General features: G+C 42.4%; 1 protein-coding gene and 1 pseudogene across 1 annotated transcript; both read right to left on the bottom strand.

Annotated features, from left to right (window-relative positions):
* Positions 1 to 3,747: 3,747 nt before the first annotated feature.
* On the bottom strand, positions 3,748 to 12,955 carry LOC115128996 (germ cell-specific gene 1-like protein). Its single transcript, XM_029659136.2, has 7 exons — positions 12,728 to 12,955; positions 9,534 to 10,105; positions 8,497 to 8,691; positions 7,222 to 7,269; positions 6,900 to 7,058; positions 6,659 to 6,770; positions 3,748 to 4,700 (listed from the first exon to the last, which is right to left on the bottom strand). The coding sequence occupies exons 2-7, from the start codon at positions 9,727 to 9,729 to the stop codon at positions 4,289 to 4,291; spliced, it is 1,122 nt and encodes a 373-aa protein (XP_029514996.1). The 5' UTR covers positions 9,730 to 10,105; positions 12,728 to 12,955; the 3' UTR covers positions 3,748 to 4,288.
* Positions 12,956 to 13,689: 734 nt separating this feature from the next.
* LOC115128337 (epsin-1-like) lies at positions 13,690 to 25,336 on the bottom strand (annotated as a pseudogene).
* Between the last annotated feature and the right edge of the window lie 10 nt (positions 25,337 to 25,346).

Here is a 25,346-nt window from a genome sequence, read left to right as displayed (position 1 = left end):
CACTCAGAGTTTGCCCCTGTTATTGAAGGTTAAGGATTGTGAGTTTCAATTCGTTTCTTTGTCTTAATATTATCCTCTGAAAACAATAGACACAAACGTTATCAAAGTGCTAATGCTTGCACTGAAATTATTGCTGAACTATCAATCAATCAATCATAAAGCCCTTCTTACATCAGCTGATGTTACAAAGTGCTGTACAGAAACCCAGCCTAAAACCCCAACCATCAAGCAATGCAGATGTAGAAGCACGGTGGCTAGGAAAAACTCCCTAGAATGGCCATAACCTAGAAAGAAACCTAGAGAGGAACCAGGCTATGAGGGGTGGCCAGTCCTCTTCTGGCTGTGCCGCGTGGAGACAGGTCTGGGACATGTAGCACGTCCGGTGAACAGGTAAGGGTTCCATAGCCGCAGGCAGAACAGTTGAAACTGGAGCAACAGCACGACCAGGTGGACTGGGGACAGCAAGGAGTCATCAGGCCAGGTAGTCCTGAGGCATGGTCCTAGGGCCCAGATACTCTGAGAGAAAGAAAGAGAAAGAAAAAGAGGGAGACAATTAGAGAGAGCATACCTAAATTCACACAGGACACAGGATAAGACAGGAAAAATACTCCAGATATAACAGACTGACACCCCCGACACATAAACTATTGCAGCATAAATACTGGAGGCTGACATAGGAGGAGTCGGGAGACACTGTGACCCTGTCTGATGATAGCCCCAGACAGGGCCAAACAGGCAGGATATAACCCCCCCCCCCCCCCACACACACACACACACTTTGCCAAAGCACAGCCCCCACACCACTAGAGGGATACTTCAACCACCAACTTACCATCCTGAGACAAGGCCGAGTATAGCCCACGAAGATCTCCCCCACGGCACAAACCCAAGGGGGGGCGCCAACCCGGACAGGAAGATCACTAGTGTTTACTCTGTCTTTTGAGAACGGTTCTAGCAGCATTTGAAGTCTCACTCATTTAATACACATACCTTTTATTTTGATAAGATACTGACTGTATGAAAGAGTTGTCATAAACTTTAGATTCCATTACCTTCAAGTTTCATTAGATAAAAATGGCCCTTTTAATAGTTCTTAGAAAGATAGGTTGTGTAGCAAGACAACATCAAATCTGTCTATCAGATGATTGTGTTCTTTGTTTTTGATTATTTGTGTGATTTGTGCTTCCCCCCTCTGTTTTTGTACACAATTTGTTTTGCTGTTTTGATTTAAAAGTAGTATTGTGAAATAAAGCATTCCACTTCAAGAATTTTTATTTTATTTTTATGTTTGATACATTATTCATAGAAATGTCTATTTTCTGGTTGGAAATGTCAACATTACATTTAAAATCGATCCATACAAAATGTAAACTCTTGCCAAAGACATTCCACACCGTATTGTCACGATCTTATAGGCTACCATTTTGTTTTAATTTAAATGCTCTATAATTTACCACATACATCTGAATAATCCTACATGCTTGAAGAGATGGCTGTCACATTCATCAATCCATCCTTCCTTAGTTCCAACCGCTCTTTCTTTCTTTCTTTCTTTCTTTCTTTCTTTCTTTCTTTCTTTCTTTCTTTCTTTCTTTCTTTCTTTCTTTCTTTCTTTCTTTCTTCTTTCTTTCTTTCTTTCTTTCTTTCTTTCTTTCTCACAATTCAATTCAAGGGCTTTATTATCATGGGAAACATATGTTAACATTACCAAAGCAAGTGAAGTAGATAATAAACAAAAGTTCAAATGTCATATGTCTACAGTGTTGTAACGATGTGCAAATAGTTAAAGTACAAAAGGGAAAATAAAGCCTGTCTTCTCTTGAGAGCCAGGTCTGCCTACGGTGGCCTTTCTCAATAGCAAGGCTATGCTCACGGAGTCTGTACATAGTCAAAGTTTTCCTTAAGTTTGGGTCAGTCATGGTGGTCCGGTATTCTGCCACTGTGTACTCTCTGTTTAGGGCCAAATAGCATTCTAGCATGCTCTGTTTTGTAAATTCTTTCCAATGTGTCAAATAATTATATTTTTGCTTTCTCATGATTTGGTTGGGTTAATTGTGTTGCTGTCGTGGGGCTCTGTGGGGTCTATTTGTGTTTGTGAACAGAGTCCCAGGACCATCTTGCTTAGGGGACTCTTCTCCAGGTTAATCTCTCTGTAGGTGATGGCTTTAATATGGAAGGTTTGGGAATCGCTTCCTTTTAGGTGGCTGTAGAATTTAACAGCTCTTTTCTGGATTTTGATCATTAGTGGGTATCGGCCTAATTCTGATCTGCACGCATTATTTGGTGTTTTCGTTGTACATAAAGGATATTTTTTGCAGAATTCTGCATGTAGAGTCTAAATTTGGTGTTTGTCCCATTTTGTGAATTCTTGGTTGGTGAGCAGACCCCAGACCTCACAAGCATAAAGAGCAATGGGTTCTATAACTGATTCAAGTATTTTTAGCCAGACTAATTGGTATGTCAGATTTTATGTTTCATTTCTTGCCTTGTCTCTCAGCTCGTTCACAGCTTTGTGGAAGCTACCTGTGGCGCTGATGTTTAGGCCGAGGTACGTATAGTTTTTTGTGTGCTCTAGGGCAACGGCGTCTAGATGGAATTTGTGGTCCTGGCGACTGGACTTTTTTTTGGAACAGCATTATTTTTGTCTTACTGAGATTTACTGTCAGGGCCCAGGTCTGACATAATCTGTGCAGTAGGTCTAGGTGCTGCTGTAGGCCCTACTCTGTTAATGATAATGCAGAGGATCTTCCCAAGGTTGCTGTTGGTGCATATCCCACGTTCAAATTTGTCTCCACTTTCGTGGATTGGGGTGATCAGTCCTTACATTTACATTTACATTTAAGTCATTTAGCAGACGCTCTTATCCAGAGCGACTTACAAATTGGTGCGTTCACCTTAAGACATCCAGTGGAACAGCCACTTTACAATAGTGCATCTAAATCTTTTAAGGGGGGTGAGAAGGATTACTTTATCCTATCCTAGGTATTCCTGAAAGAGGTGGGGTTTCAGGTGTCTCCGGAAGGTGGTGATTGACTCCGCTGTCCTGGCGTCGTGAGTCCTTGGTTCCAAATATTGGGGAAGACGCCAGAGCTAAGGATGATGTTAAAGAGTTTAAGTATAGTCAATTGGAATTTGTTCGGTATATTCTTTCATTTTGTTTAGGATACTATCAACACCACAGGCCTTTTTGAGTTGGAGGGTTTGTATTTTGTAGTTCATTGTAGTTCATTCAATGTAATTGGAGAATTCAGTGGGTTCTAGTAGTCTTTAATAGTTGATTCTAAGATTTGTATTTGATCATGTATATGTTTTTGCTGTTTGTTCTTTGTTATAGGGCCAAGATAACAATTTTAGATAACAATTTTCCCAGAAGTGGTTAGAGTCTATGGATTCTTCAATTACATTGAGCTGTTTTCTGACGTGCTGCTACTTGTTTTCCGTAGTGTATTTCTTTATTGTTTTAGTGATTCACCATAGCGAAGGCATAGACTCTATCCCTCTATCTCTCTTGCACCTGTGACTGGGGAGATTATTGACATAGTCTTCTGCATTTGAAAGCATCTGTCTTAACCTCCAAAGCTCCCTGTGTTTTTGAATGTAATCTTTGAATCACTCTTCATTTAACTACAAGATAAAATCCTCTATTTTTGGACATCAACTGGAGATATTGAGACAGTTGTCCCAACAGACAATTCCCAGGATCTGTCCACTTTATGTAGAAGAACTGACATGACATGAAAACTGACATGATTTTGATTTATTTTACCTTTATTTAACTAGGCAAGTCAGTTAAGAACCAATTCTAATTTTCAATGACGGCCTAGGAACAGTGGTTTAACTGCCTTGTTCAGGGGCAGAACGACAGATTGTGTACCTTTGTCAGCTCGGGGATTCAATCTTGCAACCTTTCGGTTACTAGTCCAACACTCTAACCACTAGGCTACGCTGCCGCCAATGATGAACAGTTACGATCAATATCAGGATAGTAATAACAGGGTTAACATAAAGACATAGAATAAAAGTGAGCTATATTATACATGTTAAATGTGGCCAATGCCAGGCATTTCTTAGTGATTGTCTATATTGACCTCTACCCGGACAATACATTTCACTCTCTGTGTTTGGTTTTACAGAGCTTTAGCTACTCAGATTTAATGCATGGATGGAGGTACTGAAATAGTTATCACTGAAATGACTGAAATCAAGACCAGTCCATTTCACAGTTAAAAAAAAGAAAAAAAGTTTCAGATGGCCAGAACCTCTTTTTAACGCCTCCTCCTCCCTTCCCTCAGCACCTCTCACAGTCCTCTCTCTCCATCTCCTCCCTCTCTTCCCTGTCTAGGGCGTCCTCAATCTCGTCCATCTCCCTCTCGCAGTCCTCGCACCCCTCTGTCCCACAGCCACCAGCCATCACTACCAGCCCTCTGGGGTCTGGAACCCCCGGGCCCACCAGCGGCCCCCTTCCCCCACACATGGGGTCGTTCAACGCCCCCTGATTGCAGTGCTGGAGCAGGCTGCTGACTGAGTAGATGCCCCCGTCCGCCTGCAGCACCTCGTCATAGGAGGGTGCCTGGATGGCCGCCCGGGCCTCCTCCAGACGAACACGGGCGCGGTGCTTCATCTCTATCAGCGTCTTGGTGTAGGAGTTGAGGGTGAAGACAGCCGCCGCCATGCAGCAGCTGAAGGAGATCCAGGCCAGACTGGAGGTAAAAGAGAGAAAGGATGGTAGGGCCGTAGTGGTCATTGGTTATAGATAGGCTGTAAATATGGCCTAGGAAGTTTAAAAGATGCTAATATCGGATACATACAGTGAGGTCCGGAATGAATGGATCCCTTTATCAAGGGATCCATTATTTTGTACAAACACAATTATTTTATACTAATACAATTGAGCAGAGAAAAATATTTTGTTTAACAAGTAATGAAACAAATATATTGTTTTCAATACTCCAGCACCCTCCCCTTTTTCTAAAATGTTTTTTTTTTAGATTGGAGAAGACCCTTCCTATGTACAGAATATCTTCAGATCCTTGATATTGTCTGTACAGTACAATTGGACTTCCCTCTTCAATTCAAACCACACATGTTCAATGCAGTTCAAGTCCAGAAACTGAGATGGCCATTGCAAAATGTTGATTTTGTGGCCAATTAGCCATTTCATTGTGGATTTCGACGTGTGCTTGGGGTTAATGTCTTGCTGGAAGATCCACTTGCGGCCAAGATTGAGCCTCCTGGCAGAGACAACCGGGTTTTTGGCTAAAATGTCTGGTACTTGGTAAAGTTCATGATGCGCTTGACCTTAAAACAAGGGCCCCAGGACCAGTGGAAGCAAAATAGTCCCATAATATCAAAGATCCATCACCATATTTTACAGTGAGAATCAGGTATTTTCTGCATGCATTGTTTTTCGAGGGCCAAACTCACCATTGGTGTGTGTCACGCCCTGACCTGAGTATTCTTTGTTTTCTTTATATATTTTGGTTAGGTCAGGGTGTGACGAGAGTGGTATGTGTGTTTTTGTCTCATCTAGGGTGTTTGTACTGTCTAGGGGTTTTGTTGATTTATGGGGTTGTTTCCATCTAGGTGTTTATGTAGGTCTATGGTTGCCTAGATTGGTTCTCAATTAGAGGCAGGTGTTTATCGTTGTCTCTGATTGGGAACCAAATTTAGGCAGCCATCTTCTTTGGGTATTTTGTGGGTTATTGTCTATGTTATATGTTAGCACAGTGTTTATATAGTGGTCACGGTCGTCTTAATCGTTTTTTGTTCTTCGTGTTCTTCATTAAATAAAGAAGAATGTATTCTAACCACGCTGCGCTTTGGTCTACTCCATACGACGATCGTGACAGTGTGCATGGCCAAAGAGCTCTATTTTAATGTCATCTGACCACAGCACCTACTGGAGTTTGCTAAATGCTATTGGCACTTAGATTGGAACCGGTGCTATGGTCAAATGACACGAAAATAAAGGTATTTGGCCACGCACACATCAAAATCCACAAAGAAAAGGTTCATTGACCACAAAATCATAATTTTGCAATGGCCATCTCGGTCTTCGGATTTAAAACCCATTGAAAACCTGCTGTTTGAATTGGTGAGGGTAGTGCATAAGTGTAGACAAAGGATATCAAGGATCTGGGAAGATTGTGTATGGAGGAATGGTCTAAGATCCCTCCCGATGTGTTCTCCAATCTCATAAAAACATTTGATAAAAACATCTCAGTGTCATTATCTTCAGTATCCTTAGTTTCAGTGTCATTGCAAGGTGTAGGATGCTGGAGTATTGAAAACAGTGGATCCAATCATTTTGACTCCTATGTTTTTGAGTTATTTTACTAGTTAAACAACATCTCTTTCTCTGAGAAATTGTGTTAGTATAAAATATAAATTATTTAAAAAAATAAAAATAGCATAAAATATAGCTCAGGATTTGTATTTATTTTATACAGGCTTTTTTTGCTCCTCTTTATCAAGTGATCCAATCCTTCTGGACCCACTGTTTTCCATTGATTAGTGGTTAGAAAATGGAGACCGTGCCTAGACAAACAAACCAAACCATGGATTGCAGTCTCTCCATGTCCAAAGACTGCTTTCAGGGTTAAGGGAACAAATAAGCAATTTTGTCATTTGGGTGAACGATGCCTAAGGAGATACTTACGCAAATGACCAGCCGTAGTCCCAGGTTTGTGGTCTCCAATCTTTTGGCCCAATGCTCACAGTCAACTGGAACACTGTGGTGTACATCATATGAGCCACCATTCCCATCAGACCTAAGAGAGAAAAGGTATTTGCTGACAATCCCCGATGTTATTAGACTAACATCGAATAATCAATGCTTTACCTTTTGGGTATGTTTACAGAGTATTCATAGAGAAAGTTCTGCCAGTGGTGGCAGTCACCTGAAAGGACCGTGCATATAGCGGCAAATGCGTTGATCTTGAGAGCGTACATCTCCTTACGGGCACAGAGACACAGCACCTCCACCCACATGAGGAGAAAGCCCATGGCCAACAGGCCTATGTACGCAAACTCTGATACTACTGACAGCCACAGCACCCCTGTCAGAGAGAGAGTGAAAGAGAGAGAGAGAGAGAGAGAGAGAGAGAATTAAGATTGGACAGAGGTAGAGAGATAAAAAGTTGGCATTACAGTTCTTATTTGAAATTTAATGTTGGCGTATTAGCAGCACCTACAGTATATGTACTTTCAACGAGCACAAACCTTGCGTCTCTCCTGGAGTCAATTCAATGAAGCTTCGGCACCTCTCCTCTATAGGACAAATAGAATGTGATTAGTTACAAATCCAATTTAAGTCAGTATATTCACATGTATCTTTTAGGACCTTGTCAAGAAAATGGACATACTGATTTAACAAGAAATCCCTTGAGTGGCTGTTCTGAGATCTTAAGACAGTGCTCCAATTGGCATGGGCTTTCGGGAAGGGGACACTTTCTGTCGTAAAATAAGCCACATTGAGAAGAGAGAGAGAAATCCTCCAGATGTTTTCTGTCTTAGGTTCAAGACCAAAGCTCTTAACACTCCTCTCTCTACAGTGATCTAGCAAATGATTCCTGAGGTGATATGGGAAGATATTCCTTTTAAGTTAGCCTTCACTGACACTTGACTTTACATGGCTGACATTAACGAGGATTCAGTTATTAACAAAGCACCCGCTCGTGATTATTTACTTCTACATAGCCTCGGCTGATGAGGGGCGGCAGGGTAGCCTAGTGGTTAGAGCATTGGACTAGTAACCGGAAGGTTGCTAGTCCAACGCCCTGAACAGGCAGTTAACCCACTGTTCCTAGGCCGTCATTGAAAATAAGAATTTGTTCTTAACTGACTTGCCTAGTTAAATAAAGGTAAAATAAATAAAAAATGAAAAAATTAGGGACAATCCCAGATCAGTGGATGAGTATGGTCTTAAAGCAACCAGACTTGCAGAGATTGATAGTGGAACAGCAAAACAGCCATATTCAAAGGCACAATGGCAATTGCTGATAGATATATCGACGTTATAGTGCATTCTAATCACTAGTGTCCGGTCATTATTAGGGTTCCACAAGGCTCAGTCCTAGGTCCGACCCTAAGACTGGACTCGAATGAAGGTTCTATAGATCAACAGCCTAAAACAAGAGCTATCTCGTGTTTTATTCACTGTTCCAATCAAGTTCTCTGTGTCAAACAATTACTGGCTAAGGCGAGGGATTCATTTACATTTACATTTGACATTTTAGTCATTTAGAAGACGCTCTTATCCAGAGAGACTTACAATTAGTGCATGCATTCCTTATAGCAAGGTGAGACAACCACATATCACATATTGTATCACAGTCGTAACAAGTGCATTCATTGAGGAGATTGGATCTTACAGAACAAGGACCAGGCATCATTAGGTTCTTGGGATGAAGCCTACTTAACCCCTCTTTCTATAAGTGTAAAGCATATTCAAACAACGGTCTGGATAAAGACCTCAATGTCTAGCCCAATGCTCACCCTCATTGTGTGCCTCGCAGGACAACCAGAAACCTGTGTGGAAGTAGCGCAGCATGTACTTGTCCTCGCCCGTCTCCCAGATGTAGTGCACCGCGTTGGCGAGGGCCTTTTTCCGACGCCTCGCCTGCTCTTCCTTTTCCTGGGGCGACAAGGTGACGTTGTTTGCCGGCTTCTTGGGGTCCAGAGTGGGACTCTCTGAGGACAACAGAGGGTAAGGGGATAGTTGGGACAGGAATATTTGGACAGTTTTAGGTGAGCTATAGAGTACCTGTTGGAGAAGCATTCCAGGTGACGCTGCTTCTTAAGAGAATGCCAAGAATCTCAAATATAACACATATTTAGATTTGTTTAACACTTTATCGTTTACTACATGATTCCGTATGTGTTATTTCATAGTTGTGAAAAGTACAAATGAAAAAAAAACATTGAATGAGTAGGTATGTCCAATCTTTTGACTGGTACTGTATGTGTCTAGTCTACACGCCGTACAATAAACTCCAGAAACACACATCTTCCAGCCATGTTCCTCAAAGGCATAGCAAGACCCCCATTTAATATTCTGCAGGGACAGAGGTCAAAAGTGCTCCCTAGTGTCAATGGAATGAAGGGGCAACAATCTACATCAAAATCCGTCAGAAATCACTGCTCTTGACGTAATCTCCCTTATGTAGAAAAATTGCACATTTACATGGCAATAGGCTTAGACAACGATGTAATCCAGGCAGTCAACAAAGTTTGAGATTACATAGATACATTGGACTATGTGGACTATGTCAACAGACCTCTGGTTGCTTTCTGTTGATATACAGTAGATTGCTCAGAGAGCGATGGCGAAAAAGGGATAGGTGGATTTTTTTTTTGCCAAGGGTTCCCCTGACAAATCTAAAAACTCATAATTGTCAGTTTCAGGATTCATGTTCAACAGGGGAGGTTCAACAGGGGTGAGTCCACAAGTATAAAGTGAGGGAAACAAATCATTAGTCACTGGGCTCCAGATTCATTCTGGCACAGGGCGAAGAGGTGAATTAGTTTCCCACCTGTGGTGTAGGGCTGGCTGTTGTTCTGCCCGCAGTTCTTCAACTTGACCGGGGAGAGGCAGAGGGGCTTGACAACCTTGTGGGTCCCCTCGCACCAGTACGAGGTGCAGAAGGCCAGGATGGACAGTGCCAGGGCCAGCGAGGTCAGGGACAGGGAGAGCAGGGAGCGGTTGCATCGTGACATGCTCTCCAGCATGGCGGATTATGGGAGTGGGGCGAGGGCCACTGCGAGAAGAAATGATGCCCCTCCTATAGAGAGACAGGGAGGTGGGAGACAGGCTGGAAAGAGAAGCGAGAGACGGGGAGAGACGGGGTGTCTCAAGAGGAGCTTGAGACGAAGGATGGTGAAACAGGGTGAGGGTGCTGGTTAGAGGACGGACGCAGGGATGACAGAGGACTGAGGAGAGACCAGCTAGAGTGAGGGCATTGACAATGCTGAGGAGGGAACTGTGGGGGGGGGGACTCAATGACACGGCAGAATGAGGGAAATGGAATGGAGAGATATAGAGTGGAGAAATGGGAGTGGGAGGGGGATTGACAGAGGGATGGTTTTGGGGAGTGGGATTAGGAAACTGTGAGCAAATGATGGGATGGAGGGATGAGAGGAGAAGAGGAGATTAGGCAGAGGCAGGATAAAGGGAGGGAATGAAGAAGAAGAAAAGAAGAAGAAGAAATAGATAAAACACAGGATCAGGGGACAATGAAATTTAGAAGATTTACTTGCGGTTGAGCGAGACAGATGGATTGGATGCGGATGAGGGCTAGCTAGCCTCTAGCCTCTGTCATGCTCTACTCCAACGAGTCCTCTCGATATTCCTCCACCCTTTACACGCTGATCCAGCTGTGGTCCCTCGATAATGACTTGTGATGATTAACGAGGTAAATCAAAGCAGTCATTGAACTGAGGCAATCAGGCAGAGAGCTTTTCATCTTTGGATTTGAGAAGAAAAAAATTGAATGAATGCATTTTTCTTACATTTTCTTATTTTTCGTCTGAATGCTACATCCCATGTTTCCAGTTTCATGACGTGGAATTGGCATGTGTTCGCTGTTATACAGTTGTGTCCTGGAAGATAAACGCTTCAATTTCACCACATTTTATACAACCCCCAATCCTTCTCTCCTGTCTCCTCTTTCTCAGAACATATTCTATTCTTCCCGAACATCTCAACTTTCTTAGGAGGATTGTGATTCAATGTAAGGATTAGTCCAATCTCTCAATCTACCTCTCTATTAGCCTGTAATCCTCATTCATCTGTGTTAATCTCCCTGTACTAGGTGAATCTGGGTAATCCCACTTGATATCACGATCGTAACGTCTGTCCAACCATCTATAAAGCAAGACAAATCATTTGGATTAGTACTGGGAGGAGTAATTAATGGACAACAATTTACAGCAAAATCCATCAGAAATCACTGTTCATGATGTAGTCTCCCTCATGTAGAAACATTTCACATTACATGGCAATAGGTTTAGACAACGATGTAATCCATATAGTCAGAAAAGTTTGAGATTACACACATACTTTGGACTATGTGGACTTTGTCAACAGTCCATGATCAACATCGTTGATGATCATCATCGTCATCATCATCATCATCATCATCGCCACAGCAATCTTTGTCATTTCTCTTCATCGTCACAATCTTTTGCATCATCACAATCACCCACAGAATCATCGTCCTATCATCGTCACCGTGGTCATCCTCATAGCAATCTCGATAATCACAATCTTCGGCATCATCACAATCATCATTATCATCATCATCATAATATAGGGATGGTTTAATGTCCTGGTCTGATGCCTGTCTCATTTCCATGAATCATTATTGGTCACCTCAGAGAATAGTAATCGAAAGATCCATCCATCTGTGTTGATATGGTCTTTATGTAGAATAGCAATTTGACAAAGATAGCAGAATCACAGATGTGATGCTTGTATGTTTTTTATTTCATCTGGCAACATCTGCATCAGTCCATCTGCACACATTACCACTATACACACTCAGGGGGAAAAAAGTGCTATCTAGAAGCTCAAATGCTTCTTCAGTTGTCCCCATAGGAGAACCCTTTGAAGAAGCCCTTTTGGTTCAATGGAGGACCCTTTCTACAAAGAACCCAAAAAAGTTTCTCCCTGGGTGACTCAGTTGGTAGAGCATGGCACTTGCAATGCTAGGGTTGTGGGTTTGATTCCCTCAGGGGACCAGTACAAAAAAAAGTATGAAAATGTATGCAGTCACTACTGTAAATCTCTCTCTATAAGAGCGTATGCTATATTACAAAAATGTAACCAAAAAGGGTTCTCCTAATGAGGACAGCCCGAAGAACCTGTTTGGAATCCTTTTTGTCTAAGAGTGTATAGCTGTGTTGTTGCCAGATTGGTTTGTCAGTTGCAGCACAAAATAATGACAGAGAGGATTCCTCGTGACAGTAAGACCTGGAGTTTGTCAGACTGCTCCCTCGTGACACCCATATTAGGCATTTGGAAGTTCATCCAGAAAAGTAATGCATTTCATTTATCCCATCGTGATACCAAAATATTCCAACATTTGGAATATCCTTCAAACTTGGTCAATTTACCCCCGAAATATCAAATTACAAGCCCTTCAGTTTTCAAATTATTTAAATCTGTAAGCATTTCAACAATTTAATTTTTCAAACTGTCAATCAATCGGTCCTTTCGAAGAGTCTCATACATATAAACTCCAGATACTCTGACACTATTGTATTGCTTCGCTCGAAACTGTAAAAGATTTGGGGCAGTCCAGGGACTGCATACATTTAACGGGTAAACCAAAGAAAATCTCCTATCCCCATTGTCCAACAATATGATTAAATATGACACAGCCGGCACACAATCACACACGCAGTACCACTTTTCCTTCCCATGTAATTCAGATGGTGCTACAGTACATATGAAGCTGTAGAAAACTAGCTCCCCAAGATCAAATCTACTTTCCACACTTCCTGTGGGTTACTTGTCGGCTATCATAGGTAGATAGGTTTCATTTCTTGTAATACCTGTGCCTAGATATGATTTCCAATTGCCGTACCCATTGTATTTTCCCTGTATGTACTGCATAATAGCGGGCTTTCCATTGAGTCCTTGTCCACCCATTACGGTTGTACAATGCATGCATGAAAGTTACCGAACAGATGTTTGTGAATGAACGAATTAAAGAAAACAACTTACCATATAAGGCCTTCAGAGACATCGACCCTCTACACTCCTTTGTCCTCTCTACCATATTGATTTTCTTCACCTTTTCTCCCTCACTCTCACGCTCGTCTTTCTTGGGTGAGTTTCTAACAGAAATACAGCCAGATTTGACTTAATCCTCACGCGCCCATCTGTTACTTTCTCTCTCTTTGCTCCCTATATCTATCCATCCATCCATCCCTCACATTCTCTCTCCCTCCCTCCCTCCCTCCCTCTCCGTCCCCTTCTTCCACTCCACTTTAGGCAAATCCATTATCATACTTAGCAGTTCACTACATAATGATTAACGTTATGGCTTTAGACGTGAACCCACTGTGTCACTTGTTGTACTGTACTGATGTGCTGTACTGCTCTGACCCCTCTGATTACATGAGATTTCACACAGTCTGTTCCCCTCTGGGGAATCCCCATCGTGACCCGGATGATGAGTCAACGCCCAAACTTTCCTTTGGGACATGCCCATATTCTGAATGAGGAGTAGAATTAGAGAATTTACAGTATGCACTCACCACTCAGCCCCTCATCAACTCTGATCCACCCAATGTCCCTTCAACCCAGCAATCTCCACTCCGTTTAGCTCACTCCCCATCAAACAGCAGTTCCGCAAATGATGTCCACCAATTAGTTTGAATCATCCCGATTTCGGAGAGAGGCTGGAAGAGTGAAGTGGGCGAATGAAAAATAATTTAATTTGGGTTTTAGTCTAGTGGCGCACATGCATGTATGTGCAAACTAAAAATATATATGCGGTATATAACAGACTCACTGTACTGGAGTTACAGATGTGTCGCCAGCCCTCTTGTGGCCATTTGTAATAACTACAATCACTATGATGCGGATTGAGTGTTGATTGCGCATAGACCATACGCCTCATTCAAAGAGATAACAGGCATTGATGGAGACGCCTTAAAACATAAGCAATGCCAACAAAGAGAGAATTTGCAGATACTGTAGTCAGAGCTGAGCTCTCAGGAATTGAGTCATTTTATTTCTCAAATGTGTACTGTCACAGTTTACATCACAGCCTTGACATACACAATAAAATAAAGATTGATCATACAAAAATGTAATTATAATAGTAGCTATGATAACATTTATCGTAGCTATACTAATACACTTGCACTACGATTCAGATCAATTCATTTGTTGACTTCCAGTCCCACTTTCATTTCGCTTCACGTTTTGTGCGCCGTCTTTTTGTACTTCGACCGTTTCGTTTGAGGCCAAAGAAGGAATGCAAAAATACAGAATGACAAGCATCCAATAGGCCTTACGATGAAAACTCACTGAATAGATATACATTAACAGTACTGTATGCATGGAATGTTGTCTTTCAATACAAATATTTGACCAAAAAAAAAAAAACTTTCAACTGACAGATAAGCTTCGCAGGACAGAAAAAAAGGATGACAAATCCAGCTTTCATTTGTATACAATGTGTTTGTTCCCGAACACAAGAAAATAAGTAGACATATACATGTGTATAAAATGATAAAAGGGAAATAAAGCCACTATTGGTTATTGGATGATAATGTGGATGATTAGGGTTCTATCCAATTGGATATGACCTTTTCCAACCAAAGTCACTGTTCAAGAAACTCAGGGGAAAATGACCACTTCGATGTTTGCTGTCAGTAATGTCATATGAATGAATTTGAATATGGCTCTAGTTTGTTTTTCGAAAGTGTCTGTTGGAGGCCAAGTGTTCAAGAAACAAACAAATCGTTTAATAAATAAATAAATACAATAAATAGGATAATAAATTAATTTAAAAAATACAATAGAACTTTAAAAAGTTACTGTTGTTATGGTTACTTTTGCTGAAGGACCTCACCTCATCTTCACACAAAACATGCCCGCTCACACACACACACACACACTTCCTGAAAGCGTCTCTACTAGCATCCTGTTCTTTATGGGTACGTGTCCCACTGTAGGCTTTAGTAATGATTGTACAAATATTGCTATCAGGTCTTCTTAACCCTCCGTCCATCCCTCTCAGAGCCTTTTGAGTCAAGCATAAAGAACGCGAGCATTGATAATAACCTGGTCAGCGTAACTGAAAACGAACAGCACAAGAGCAAAATCACACAAGACCTAAATGGATCTAACTCCTACGATCTCCGCTAAGTTCCCCACTCTTGAAAGAACCTAAATGAAAATCGAATCAACCAAAATGGAATGTTTTTCCATGAAAAATAATTTCAAAATACTTATATTTTGCCTTGCTTAATTTCTTACATATCGTTGCATACACCTAAATTGGACATGTACATTATATTAACCATTGTAGATATTGGGGTTGAGGAAGGTGAGCTGGGCAGGTTGTAGCTTTTCAAAAAAGGAAAGGATTGTTGTTCTGTTGAAGAGGCTCTCCCATCCCGGTGTCCAAAACCATGTGTGGCTGCAAAGGGACCCCGCGTCCCATTGGAGGAGTGGAAGCTCCCAAGTGGGCCACTGCAGAGTGACCTGCCTGAGGAATCACCCCCAGACAATTGGGTTGTACCATCACAGCTCCAAAACAAGGGGGTGCCATCTGAGGACCCATTGCAGGCATAGCCAGGCCAGGACGAGGCATGCCCAGGGAATGGGATGATAGCTGGGATAAAGGAGTCCCCAGCATGGGGTTGGGGGACCGAAAGCTGGGGTGGGTAACACCGTAGGACATAGCGGTGGAACCAAAAAGGCTGGAGTTTGGGGGGATTGTAGTACGAGACACGCCAGCAATGGACGTGACTCTGCCCATAGGGCCTGGGCCTTGTAAAACGCCTGGGAAATTAGGAAAGGCAAAAGAAATGTGGCAAGAGAGGGAGGAGGAGGGATACACAGTACAAAATATTCCAAGAGAGTGTAGAACAGAGGGAGGAGTGAAAAGGTTACATATTTAAAATATATACAGTACCAGTCAAGTTTGGACACACCTACTCATTCCAGGATTTTTCTTTACTTTACTATTTTCTACATTGTAGAATAATAGTGAAGACATCAAAACTATGAAATAACACATATGGAAACATGTAGTAACCAAAAACAAGTGTTAAACAAATCAAAATATATTTTATATTTGAGATTCTTCAAAGTAGCCACGCTTTGCCTTGATGACAGCTTTGCATACTCTTGGCATTCTCTCAACCAGCTTCATGAGGTAGTCACCTGGAATGCATTTAAATTAACAGGTGTGCCTTGATCAAAGTTATTTTGTGGCATTTCTTTTCTTCTTAATGTGTTTGAGCCAATCAGTTGTGTTGTGTCAAGAACTTTGAAAGTTTTTCAAGTGCAGTCGCAAAAAAACCATCAAGCGCAATGATGAAACTGGCTCTCATGAGGACCGCCACAGGTGTGGGGGTGCTTTACTGGTGACACTGTCAGTGATTTATTTAGAATTCAAGGCACACTTTACCAGCATGGCTACCATAGCATTCTGCTGTGATACGCCATCCCATCTGGTTTGCGCTTAGGGGTACTATCATTTGCTTTTCAATAGGACAATGAACCAACACACCTCAGGCTGTGTAAGGGCTATTTGACCAAGAAGAAGAGTGATGGAGTGCTGCATCAGATGACCTGGCCTCAACAAATCACACAACCTCAACCCAATTGAGATGGTTCGGGATGAGTTGGACCACAGAGTGAAGGAAAAGCAGCCAACAAGTGCTCAACATATGTGGGAACTCCTTCAAGACTGTTAGAAAAGCATCCCAGGTGAAGCTGGTTGAGAGAATGCCAAGAGAGTGCAAAGCTGTCATCAAGGCAAAGGGTGGCTACTTTGAAAAATCTAAAATATATCATATATTTTGATTTGTCTATCACTTTTTTGGGTTACTACATGATTCTATATGTGTTATTTCATAGATGTCTTCACTATTATTCTACAATATAGAAAATAGTAAAAATAAAGAAAAACCCTTGAATGAGTAGGTGTGTCCAAACTTTTGACTGGTACTGTAAGTGACTACAACTACCGATGCTGACCCACACAACAGTTATCCACTATAGGGGTAGGAAGACCTAGTCAAAACACTGAATCACAAGCGCTGCTTTAAATGAATGGATAAATATATATTCCCTCTCTCTCTCCCCTGGTCTCTCTCTTATTTACCCGTCCTTACTTTGTTGCTTGGCAAGGACGTTGGGGGGGGGTTGTTTGGGTTCGGAGGAGAGGAGTGAGTCCATGTTCACGAGTGAAGCTCCTGCGCCAAGGAACGAAGCTGGCGATTTGTTGTTTTCGTCTGCGGCGGCTCCATTGTCTGTAGAGAGAGAGCAAATATTATTGTGATATACAATAAGAGATCTTGAAGATTTCGCCAAACCCTAGAGGAATCATTGCCTATGGGTGGGAAGTATAAATATGAGCAAGGATGGGTTTCACCAGACAAGGATGTGTTATGTATAGTTGTTGGAGACAGACAGAGGGAAGACGGATGGAGTGCTAGCACACAAAGAAAAACAGGAATGGAATTTGTGAGCGTAACCGAACATGCTTGACTGAAAAAGGGAATACAGCGTTTAACTAAGGGACTTAGAAATCCAAAAAAATCATCTTACCCCAGGACACATCAATTGCCGACTAGCCCAGAGAAAGAAAAAGGAGCACTCAGATATCTGCATGCAAGGATGTTTGAGGCTTATTGCCAGGACAAAAAGACAGGCTTACATTGCGGCGTGTGTCAGACGCCTTCCTCAGAGCTTGGAGCTCGGAGGCCTTTAGGAAGCATACATTACTACAGTACATTACCTGTGCCATTACTTGGAGCTCCCCATGGGTCAGAGTTCATAGTGTCTGTAGTGGTGGAAGCTCCTCCATCTCCCCAGGGGTCACTTGTCGATGCTGTGTCTGTGGGAGCAGCAGTTGCACCCCAAGGGTCACTGGCGGTGGGCGGAGTCGATGCTGGAGGAAAGGGGAAGGGGTTAACTTTAGGATTGAGCCAAAATCTGTATTAAGAGCATGTGTGATGATGTCACAAGGTTATAACCGTTACCAGTAGTTCACCAACTACTACTCAGACAGAGTTCAGTCTGTAAAATCGGAGGGCCTGTTGTCCTGACCTCTGGCAGTCTCTATGGGGGTCCCACAGGGTTCAATTCTCGGACCGACTCTTTTCTCTGTATATATCAACAATGTCGCTCTTGCTGCGGGTGATTTCCTGATCCACCTCTATGCAGACGACACCATTCTGTATACATCTGGCCCTTCTTTGGACACTGTGTTAACTAACCTCCAACCGAGCTTCAATGCCATACAACACTCCTTCCGTGGCCTCCAAATGCTCTTAAATGCTAGCAAAACCAAATGCATGCTTTTCAACCGTTCACTGACCGCACCCGCTTGCCCGCCCGACTAGCATCACTACTCTGGCAGTTCTGACCTAGAATACGTGGACAACTACAAATACCTAGGTGTCTGGCTAGACTGTAAACTCTCATTCCAGACTCATATCAAACATCTCCGATCCAAAATCAAATCTAGAATCGGCTTCGCAACAAAGCTTCCTTCACTCACGCCCCCAAACTTACCCTAGTAAAACTGACTATCCTACCGAACCTCGACTTCGGGCGATGTCATCTACAAAATAGCTTCCAATACTCTACTCAGCAAATTGGATGCAGTCTATCACAGTGCCATCCGTTTTGTTACCAAAGCGCCTTATACCACACACCATTGCGACCTGTATGCTCTAGTCGGCTGGCCCTCGCTACATATTCGTCGCCAGACCCACTGGCTCCAGGTCATCTACAAGTCTATGCTAGGTAAAGCTCCGCCTTAGCTCACTGGTCATGATAACAACACCCAGTCGTAGCACGCGCTCCAGCAGGTATATCTCACTGGTCATCCCCAATGTCAACACCACATTTGGCCGCCTTTCCTTCCAGTTCTCTGCTGCCAGTGACTGGAACGAATTGCAAAAATCGCTGAAGCTGGAGACTTACATTTCCCTCACTAAATTTAAACATCAGCTATCTGAGCAGCTAACCGATCGCTGCAGCTGTACATAGTCCATCTGTAAATAGCCCACCAAAATCTACCTACCTCATCCCCATATTGTTTTTATTTACTTTGCTGCTCTTTTGCACACCAGTATCACTACTTACACACCATCATCTGCTCATCTATCACTCCAGTGTTAATCTGCTATATTGTAATTACTTTGCTACTATGGCCTATTTATTGCCATACCTTCTCATGCCATTTGCACACAATGTATATAGACTTTCTTTTTTTCCTATTGTGTTGACTGTACGCTTGTTTATTCCATGTAACTCTGTGTTGTCAGTGTTGTTGTTTCTGTCACACTGCTTTGCTTCATCTTGGCCAGGTCGCAGTTGTAAATGAGAACTTGTTCTCAACTAGCTTACCTGGTTAAATAAAGGTGAAATAAACATAAAAAAAAAAAAAAAAAAACATTACTCCTTACCTGGTGGTCCCCATGCGTCATCATCAGCCTTCGGGCCATCGCCAAATTGATCTGCGGGGGGAGAGGCGGCTGTGGTTCCCTCGTCTCCCCAGGGATCAGCCTTCTTTTCGGACGGTGGATTGGATGGAGCACCCCATGCATCTGAAGCCTCGGTTGGTGGACTGGATGGTGCCCTAAAAGGATCAGCACCTTTCGTTGGGGTATTCAATGGAGCCCCAAAAGGATCGGAATTGTCTTTTGGCATATTGGATGGTGCCGAAAATGGATCCTCTGTTGGTGCCCCAAATGGATCGGCTCCATCTTTAGACATATTAGATGGTCCTGAAAAGGGATCATCTTTTGGTGCCCCAAACGGATCAGAACCACCTTTTGGTGTATTGGATGGTGCTGAAAAGGGATCATCTTTTGGTGCCCCAAACGGATCAGAACCACCTTTTGGTGTATTGGATGGTGCTGAAAAGGGATCATCTTTTGGTCCCCAAACGGATCAGATCCACCTTTTGATGTATTGGATGGTGCTGAAAAGGGATCATCTTTTGGTGCCCCAAACAGATCAGAACCATCTTTTGATGTATTGGATGGTGCTGAAAAGGGATCATCTTTTGGTGCCCCAAACGGATCAGCTTCAACTTTAGATGATGCATTGGATGGTGCAGAAAATGGATCCGAACCATCTATTGTAGCCGCAAAAGGATCTGAACCTTCTGTTGGGGCACTGGCTGGTGCCGCAAAAGGATCTGCTTCTTCTGTTGTAGCATTAGATGGTGCACCCCATGCATCCTCGGATGGAGCTTTGGATGATCCGCCCCATGCATCCTCGGATGGAGCTTTGGACGCAACCCCCCAAGGATCTGGAGCGGGTGTCTTTGCTGCTGCACCCCATGCATCCTCCTCTGATGGCGCATCTGCCCCGCAAAAGGCGTCAGCAACTTTTCCTGCTTTGGCGGCATCCTCCCACTCAAGCTCTTCCTTGGTCATCTTTGACTGCAATTACATAAGTGATTGGAGAATCATGATGTCAAACACACATTTATTTGGTCGATGATCCAAAATTGTCCTATGTGTACAATCATTTACTGAAGGCGTCTTTGAGTCCAAATAAAGGGAGAAATCAGACTATTGAAGCGTAAAACTAACCCTTCGTTCCTCCTCTTTTTTCTGGGCCTCTAGTCTCAGTTTTTCTTGCTTCTTGGCCTCAAAGCTGGCGGCGAGATCAGCCACAGACGGGATGTTGGCCAGGGAGGGGAGCCCGGTGGCTCCTGGGACATACACTGGCTTGTAGTTGGGGTCCTTGGGGTCGTTGGGGTTGTCCGAGGAGGCTGTGGGAAGAGCACGATAAGATATAGCATGATAAAATACATTATTAAGTCAAGCAGGGTTGGGGGTCAATTCAGGTTTCAATTGAAGAAATTGCTTTCTGTGATATTCTCCGGGAATGTTTTTAAGAGAAATTAGTTAAATGAAGTCTCTCAAATGTCGAGTCTGTGCTCTCTAATGCTCACCAGTGGCGTTCTTTGAGATCTTGTCTCTGGTCTTGAGCGCAGACTCTCGCTCTTCCTTTAGTTTCTCGTCGTCCTCCATAAGAACCAGTACTACCTTGGCCTTCTCTCTCACGTTCACCCCCTGTGAAGGATAGCATGAGCAGACATTAGTACGTACCACTAGACAGCTCTCTTTCCGGAGCACGGGGCTCCCTAAGTGTAACTGTGCCAAATTAGTATGGGAAAGCTCAATATCAGAAAAGAAGTGGTCAGTGTATGAATGGCAAAGCACTGTGTTAGCTTAGATGTTAGTAGAGCCAGATACTTCCAAGCCTCACTCACTTATTGGACTGGTTTCCCCCGGGCCAGTTTACACCTATTCCTGTTCGACAAAGCACTTTCACTGGAGATTTTCTGAATGTACTAATCATAAATGTTATGCTAGTTTTATCATTTGTATTAGGATCCCCATTAGCTAACGCCACAACGCTAGCTAATCTTCCTGGGGTCCAACACCAATTAACAAGACATTACAAACAACCACAAATCAAGACTTCACAAACATTCAACAAGTAGACAATACAGATAATTAAAATACCTGACAGGAAACACATTTAACATTCAGTTGATACTTTCTACTTCCTGTCCAGTGATATGGTCTATCACATTCGATGTTCTTTTATTTTTTTCTTGAAGGTGGATTTACTTTTTGCCTGAGAAATATGGATTGGTAAAAAGTTCCATTGAGCTATAGCGCTACAAAAACTGTAGATTTAAGGCGATTTGTCCTTGGCTTGAGTTGTTTTAGCTGCCCTGAATTTGCCTGTCTGGTTTGGTGGTTATGCGTGTGTTGCTAGTATGTACTAATTGGACTGAGAAATACTGTGTTTTTAAAATTTTAAATATAGCATTCCTTAAGAAAATCAGAAGACTAGATAGTAATTTGTTTTTAACGTGAAGCCACGAGAGATTCTGATGCATTTTAATATTATTTGTTCGGTTAGAGCAATGAAGAGACAATCTGGAGCTAAAAGGTATGCCAATGGTAATTATGAATACGTAAATTCGCTCACAGTTCATTTCTCAAGTGGGGAGGCTTCAAAAGTAATACCTTGGAGATGGAACCTGCATATCAGAGGAGTTGGTGGGACAAACATGCATTTAGCTTTAGTACCTGATCTTTCCCATCCTTGTCCTGGAAACGGAACTCTGTTAGCGCTTTCACAATGTAGATGTTGTCCTTCATCGTATTCAGAACGCGGTCTGAGCCCGTCTTTAACAGGTTCTCCAGCAGGGTCAACGACTGTAGTTGGGGGATGGGAGTAAAAAAATAAAAATAGGGAATCAAGACGATCATCCCCTACTCCTTTAAAAACACTCTCTGAAACTTGATCCCTGCATGGAGCAATCGTCAGCAGGAAAATAAATACAATCATTCATAAAAATGTAAGATGGCACCATAGTGAAAGCCAAGATGTGCCAGAAAGATATGGCGAAGAGGGGAGTGTTTGTATGAAATTACAAGCGGATTGTAAAAGTTGAGAAAGATGACAAAACATACAGTACCAGTCATAAGTTTGGACACACCCACTCATTGCAGGGTTTTTCTTTATTTTTTACATTGTAGAATAATAGTGAAGACATCAAAACGATGAAATAAAACATGAAATCATGTAGTAACCAAAAAAAGTGTAATTTGTGTAATTTCTTTCCTTTTTAATGCGTTTGAGCTAATCAGTTGTGTTGTGACAAGGTAGGGGTGGCATACAGAAGATAGCCCTATTTGGTAAAAGGTCAAATCCATATTACTGCACTTCTTTTTGTTACTATATGATTCATTATGTGTTATTTCATAGTTTATATGTCTTCCGTATTATTCTACAATGTAGAAAATAGTCAAAATAAAGAAAAACCCTTGACTGGTACCGTGTATGTCCGATGATATCTGATTTGTGGCAAAAGAAACAAAATGAAGAAGAAAGTGTCAAATAATATAAAATAATATTTTCACAGTAAGAGGAATAATGTTTTTTTTTAAATATATATCGGCTACATTTTTACAAAGCTCTCAACAACAAAAACCACCAACCTACTTGAATAAGAGAACATTATATTACAGGAAACATGGACTGAGCAGAAATATAAACGCACCATTCATATACAAAGGCTTGATATCGACATTGTCATCTCTGAAAGGTACCCACACTGAAGTGATTGATACCAGTAACTCAAACTCAATGCGTCATAGCAATCCACCCCACCAAAGACAAGATAAATAAATAATTTGATGTGACGGAAAAAGAGAGAGGTGGGGTTCTATCCAGCACTGGTTGATGAACTGAGCTGTTCAGCAGGATAGCGCATCAATTATTCAGAATAAAGTTTCAGAATAAAGAGTAAAGTATGCATACAGCCAGTGAGCCATACAGTACGAACAACTTTGACGTTAATGATGAGTAGATGTACTAATCTGTAGATTAAATTCTTGTATACACAATCTATCTAAATCTTTCGAACTATAAATATGTGTGATTATACCCCTTTTGGCCTCACCTTGTAGATGTGCCTCCAGTTCTTGTCGTCTTTGAGGCGTTTCCACAGCATGGTCATGATCTCGTTGCAGGCCACCACATTGTAGGTGAGGTCCGAAATGTCGGCCATCTGCGAGCTGGAGGGGCCCCAGGGGTCATTGGAGGTGGCCTCCCTCACCTGACAGGCATACAGCAGTGTTAACACAGATTCTTTTCCAGACGGAGAACAAAGGCTAGCCTACTTGACCTAGATAGTTTGTGTGTATGCATCGATATGTAGGCTACGTGTGCCTTTAAAAAAAAAATGTATATAGTTCTGTCCTTGAGCTGTTCTTGTCTAATGATGTTCTGTATAATGTCATTCTGTATTATGTTTCATATTTTGTGTGAACCCCAGAAAGAGTAGCTGCTGCTTTTGCAACAGCTAATGGGGATCCTTATAAAATACCAAATACCATCCAGGCCTTCTGGCACCAAACTTGTACTATATAATTGTAGGAAAAGACTGGTGATAGAGTCACTGTTGTTACAGACAGGGGTAGCAGATGGAGGACTTACCCATGCTCTGCTACAGAGGGTGTGTCTTATTTCAGAACGATGCTGCAAAGGCACTTCAGAATGCTGACAGTGTCAACTGAAGAGCAGGAGTGGCCATTCTTACCCTACAAGGGCCAGTGTGGATGCAGGCTTTTGCCCGAGCCAAGCAGTACTAGCTCGATTCTGCTAAATTAAAGACTTGATCCAGGACTGCATGTGTGTTACTAATTGGCTGGCACAAAAGCCTGAACCCACACTGGCCCTTGCAAGGTAAAACGACCCACCCGTGGTACAGCATTTAGAGTAGAGAAATAGAGGGATAGAGTGAAGATGAAGGGAAGTATGCAAGGTAGTAGTGTGAGAGGAAGATGAGACAAATCAAGAGGAAGTCAGAGAACAAAGGACAGAGAGCAAGAAAAGAGAGAGCGAAGGGTAAAGGAAAAGGGGGAAAGACGAGATGGAAAGTAAAATCATATCCTTTACCTTGACCTCAGCCTCAGAGAAGTTCTGAACGAGGTTCTTCAATTGTCGGCGTAGCATAGAGGACGTCATGGTGCCTGATGGGGTGTCTCAAACCACAAGGACCTAGTCAGCATAAAGACTAGTAAGAGCATGTACACACACCTTTCACTCATATATTAACCATGACGCTTCTGTCTTGCCTCGCGTAACACCAGACATGTACGTGTCTATAACACAGGAGAAGCTGCTTGGCACTTAACCCAAATCATCCTGCTTATACCTCGGTTTACCTATTGAAATACAACTGACTGTGGGTGATGTCAAAGAAGTGGGTCTCTCTTTCGATCTGCTCTCACTGGATGCTCATTCTGTTCGTCTCTCTCCACGACAACATTGGGTCCCAGCACACACAGATCTGGGGGGGGGGTAAATTATCCTAAAAAGGGAGCAAAGCAATGACACAGCTATAGGATATTGAAGAAGCAACTTCACATTTGCCCAGTGGCATGCCACAAATTGTACCACCCAGTTATGCAATGGTTAGCTTTGTGTTTTTAAATGTAAATACCAAACAGAAAAATGCCAAAGGTAGCCTAGTAACTAGACATCGTCATGATTGTAACCAAATCAACACCATTCACGTTAGCAAAAGGCTAAACTAGCTTAGTGGCTAGCTAGCTTCATGCAACGCCAATGTAATGCCGACAAATCCAGGATCTACAGTGCTACAGATTAGCTAAGCACCCGAGTAGGCTACTGTCGATTTAGCATGCTACTTGGCAATATTCTTATTGAAGAACAGTAATTGCGATAGATCAACCAAGCTAGTGTCTGCATCACGATTCAGAACCATGGACAGCTACCGTAGCTAGCCAACGTCAGTGCATCTTCATGGCTGTCGAATGTTGTTTTCCTCCAAGCTTTAGCATAGCAAGCAATCTAACCAGTTAGCTATCAATGACAGCCGTCCAATAACAGCGACAGCTTGGAAAATATAGCTTTGCTAAACTTCTAAGGACAACGGACACTTTTAAGATAGCATGCTTCCATTGGGTATCCATTTTTCATATGATTTTGCGTGTATTTGAAAGGAATACGAACCTTCGGGATGCTTTCAGGGATCTGCAAAGAACTACAATTTCCGCTTCCGTCTGCAATCCGCACCTGA

The sequence above is a fragment of the Oncorhynchus nerka genome, linkage group LG4 (genome assembly GCF_034236695.1).
Source record: "Oncorhynchus nerka isolate Pitt River linkage group LG4, Oner_Uvic_2.0, whole genome shotgun sequence".
Classification (NCBI taxonomy): Eukaryota; Metazoa; Chordata; class Actinopteri; order Salmoniformes; family Salmonidae; genus Oncorhynchus; species Oncorhynchus nerka.
Note: the sequence above shows the minus strand (reverse complement) of the source record. Positions and strands in the feature narration are given on the sequence as shown.